Here is a 3,083-nt window from a genome sequence, read left to right as displayed (position 1 = left end):
CCGGACATCCCGGGTTAAAAAAAAAATATATATATATTACTAATAATAACAACAATGAATGGGTTACGGTGAATTTTAATCATCCTATCGAACTAGACAATTGGCAAACAGGTGGCGCCATCCTGCAATGGCTAAGCTGTTTGTGACTCTATTCAGATGGTGGCTAGCTGGGCGATCCACAAAGAGGACTAAATTTTATTTGTAGGCTTGTGGTTTGTAGCTGTCTTGTTGTCCATTTTCTCCCATCATACACAGATGGAATACTCTCAACAAGTTGGCAGGAGTTATATATATAAAAAAACGTAGATTCCAAGCGAGCAGGAGAGGGTGGAAGACATGACATAAGTTCCATGTACATTTGTCTCTTCTGTGAATTTCCACAAACAAAGTATTCACCTTCCCCTTTTTTCTTACAAAAATTATGGAAATAAAGGCAAGAGAAATTAAACAGAGAAATTGAGATAATCCAGAAATGATTCTTTTCTTCTCGGACTTGTGTTCCAAGTTGAAAAGCAAAGCACACCATGACTTAGAGAGCATACAACAGAGTAGGTCAAATTACAAAACCTTAATCATGGAATTTACAGCAATATAGAGCCATACTGATGCCCTAATTGAGGGCATTTGCTCCACAAAAAGGAAATTGCAGCAGTGTAATTCCACAAAACCAGCAAAACAAGTGTTGATCTGGTCTTTGGCTGCAAGAATCAACCACCTATACATTTGTTCTGCAACAGAATCAAGACCTTCTAGGGTAAAAATCAATTTTCCAGTCCCTAATTCGCCTGCCCTGATCATAAAGCCAAAGGACTAATACATCCATTTCAAATCAGAAACTGCCATCACAACTCCAATAAATGCAAAAGTAAACCTTAATTAGTACTATACATATCTTTTAAACAAAACATCTTGCACTCAACAAGAAAACAAATTAAGCCAAGAAAGAGAAGTAGAAGAGCACGTTTCACACATAGAAATGCATGCTAGAACTCTAAACTTGGTGTGCTGGAGCCATATAATCTCTAGTAACGAGGGGGGGAAAAAGAAGAAAAAAAACCTGTATGAAGATTCACATTGAGGTTCAACATATGCCCATGTTCATCTACCCACATGAACAGATTGAACCTGCAATCGCGAAAGTACCTAAAATATTTTCAAACTTTCAAGTCCCCATCTTGGACAAAAGTCCGGACTTGCATTATATTATAGGTTGAGAAACTTTCCCATGATCCAACAAATCAAGTACCTCTGTCCTGCTCCTTACAATCCTATGAAACACCTCTCTGATCTGCTGCTGTAAAGGTAACAATCCTTCTTCCATTCTCCGGCAAATCTCTGCCAGCTCCGCCACCTGTGCAGCCGCTTCCTCCACCTTCTCATCCTCCGCAGGAAATTGGAATCCATCAGCAAATTCCATCAAACTCTGCCCCAACTTCTCCATCCTTTGCATCTCCTCTAGCAATCCAGCTGACCCTTTCTTCTCTTTCCTTTTCCATTCCTCTCCAATCTTCTCCTGCATCCCAATTATGCTATGTGCCCACCCAAATTGCTTTGGAATCTGAAAATGAGTCAACAACCCACTCCTTTCTTGACATGGTATCGCAGCCACAAGAGCCCACATCACAAAAACCATAACATTACTCATTATATAAACAGGCTGAACCAACCCTGTTGATTCTCCACCTCTCGGTACCGCCAAATTAGAACACATGGCCTGAATCTGTTTTGCAGCAGACCAGTTTTTAGCCACAACCATTGATAAAGATCGAAAGGAGCCATGATTAGCTCGGTCCTTATGATTACCCCCACTGTTATTTCCTCTCCTTCCAAAAGACCAAGTTCTCTCTGCATACCTTGGATGATTACTTTCTTTATCATCAATTGCCAAAGCAGACATCAAAGCACTCAAAGCCTTTTTAGCTCGCTTAACTTGACCATCACCAATTGGTTTCTGCTCTAAAGCAGAAACAATAATCTCAGCCAATTTTTGGCATTGACGAATAGAATCAACCCCACCAGAAACCGCATTACAAATGTCAAGAACTTTAACAGCACGCTCCATATAATCACTTAGTGAACGATCCAAAGGTGGTTTAGATATTTGAGAAGGGTCACGCCCCATAATTAAAACAGCTTTGAATTCTGCCTCGCAGCACAGTAAAACATCGACTAGTTTTCTTAGCCAAGAAATTGAGAGAAATGACTCGCCAGAGAAAGGAGAATCTTGATTATCAGGAGGTGATAGTAATTCAGCAAAACGATCACCGATGTGTCTTTGAAAAAGCTCCAAGTCTTCTAGCTCTTGCTCATGGTTACCGTCCATAGCAGTTACCTGGTTTCTTCTAATGCTGATTCTGCCAAGAAATGATGGCTGGTGCTCTGTAGCAGGCATCTTCACTTTTTTTTTTTCCTTTTTGGATAAAGATTTTAGAAGGAAACACCACAAGTGATTGATGGTGCTTTTTTCTTTTTCTTTTTCTTGAAGAATGGTGGATAAGGGGTAGTGTTTGTGTTTGCGTTTTTAGGAGTGCGAGGGGAGAACGGGGGAAGAGAGGAAGAAGTCAGAGAAGGAGAGGCTTTTTTTTGTAAGACAAAGAGACAGTTGCGCAGTTATATACGAGGGAGTGGATGGTTTTATGCCCTTCTGTCTTGTGCAAGACCGTTTCTTCTTCTTACGGAGGCTCCTTCTTAGCAATTCTTATTTCCCCAAGCTGCCCAAAATTGTTGGCTTGGCTGGCTCCTAGGAAATGAAAACCTTTTTTTTAGTGGAAATAATTATTATTATATAAGGAATAGGAAATTAACGGATACGATGACTAGGTCACATAAATGCATGTAAATTGAATTTGGACTAGCTGTTTTTTAGAAATTTAATTTGAATTTAAGATTTTTTTATGTTCTAATTAAAATTTAACAATTTAAGAGAGCACATCACTTATTATTGTCTTGTTAATTATTTCTTGATTTGAATTATTATCACCTCGTTAGCATTCACAGATTTGATAAAAGCAATGATGAAAAAAGAATCTGATAAAAGGCAGGTTTACTTCTAACATGGCAAAAAGGTTTCAAACTTAACAGAA

General features: G+C 39.0%; 1 protein-coding gene across 1 annotated transcript; it reads right to left on the bottom strand.

Annotated features, from left to right (window-relative positions):
• Positions 1 to 456: 456 nt before the first annotated feature.
• LOC133700904 (protein ROH1A-like) lies at positions 457 to 2,663 on the bottom strand. The gene has a single exon (XM_062124635.1). The coding sequence runs from the start codon at positions 2,390 to 2,392 to the stop codon at positions 1,199 to 1,201; it is 1,194 nt and encodes a 397-aa protein (XP_061980619.1). The 5' UTR covers positions 2,393 to 2,663; the 3' UTR covers positions 457 to 1,198.
• Positions 2,664 to 3,083: the final 420 nt, after the last annotated feature.

This window comes from Populus nigra, chromosome 8 (genome assembly GCF_951802175.1).
Source record: "Populus nigra chromosome 8, ddPopNigr1.1, whole genome shotgun sequence".
NCBI lineage: Eukaryota > Viridiplantae > Streptophyta > Magnoliopsida > Malpighiales > Salicaceae > Populus > Populus nigra.
The sequence above is the reverse complement of the archived record's forward strand: the minus strand, read 5'-3'. Positions and strand labels throughout refer to the sequence as shown.

Bases quoted from the DNA above. Each gene is read 5' to 3' on its own strand.
- LOC133700904 (XM_062124635.1), bottom strand. From the start codon at position 2,392: ATGCCTGCTACAGAGCACCAGCCATCATTTCTTGGCAGAATCAGCATT.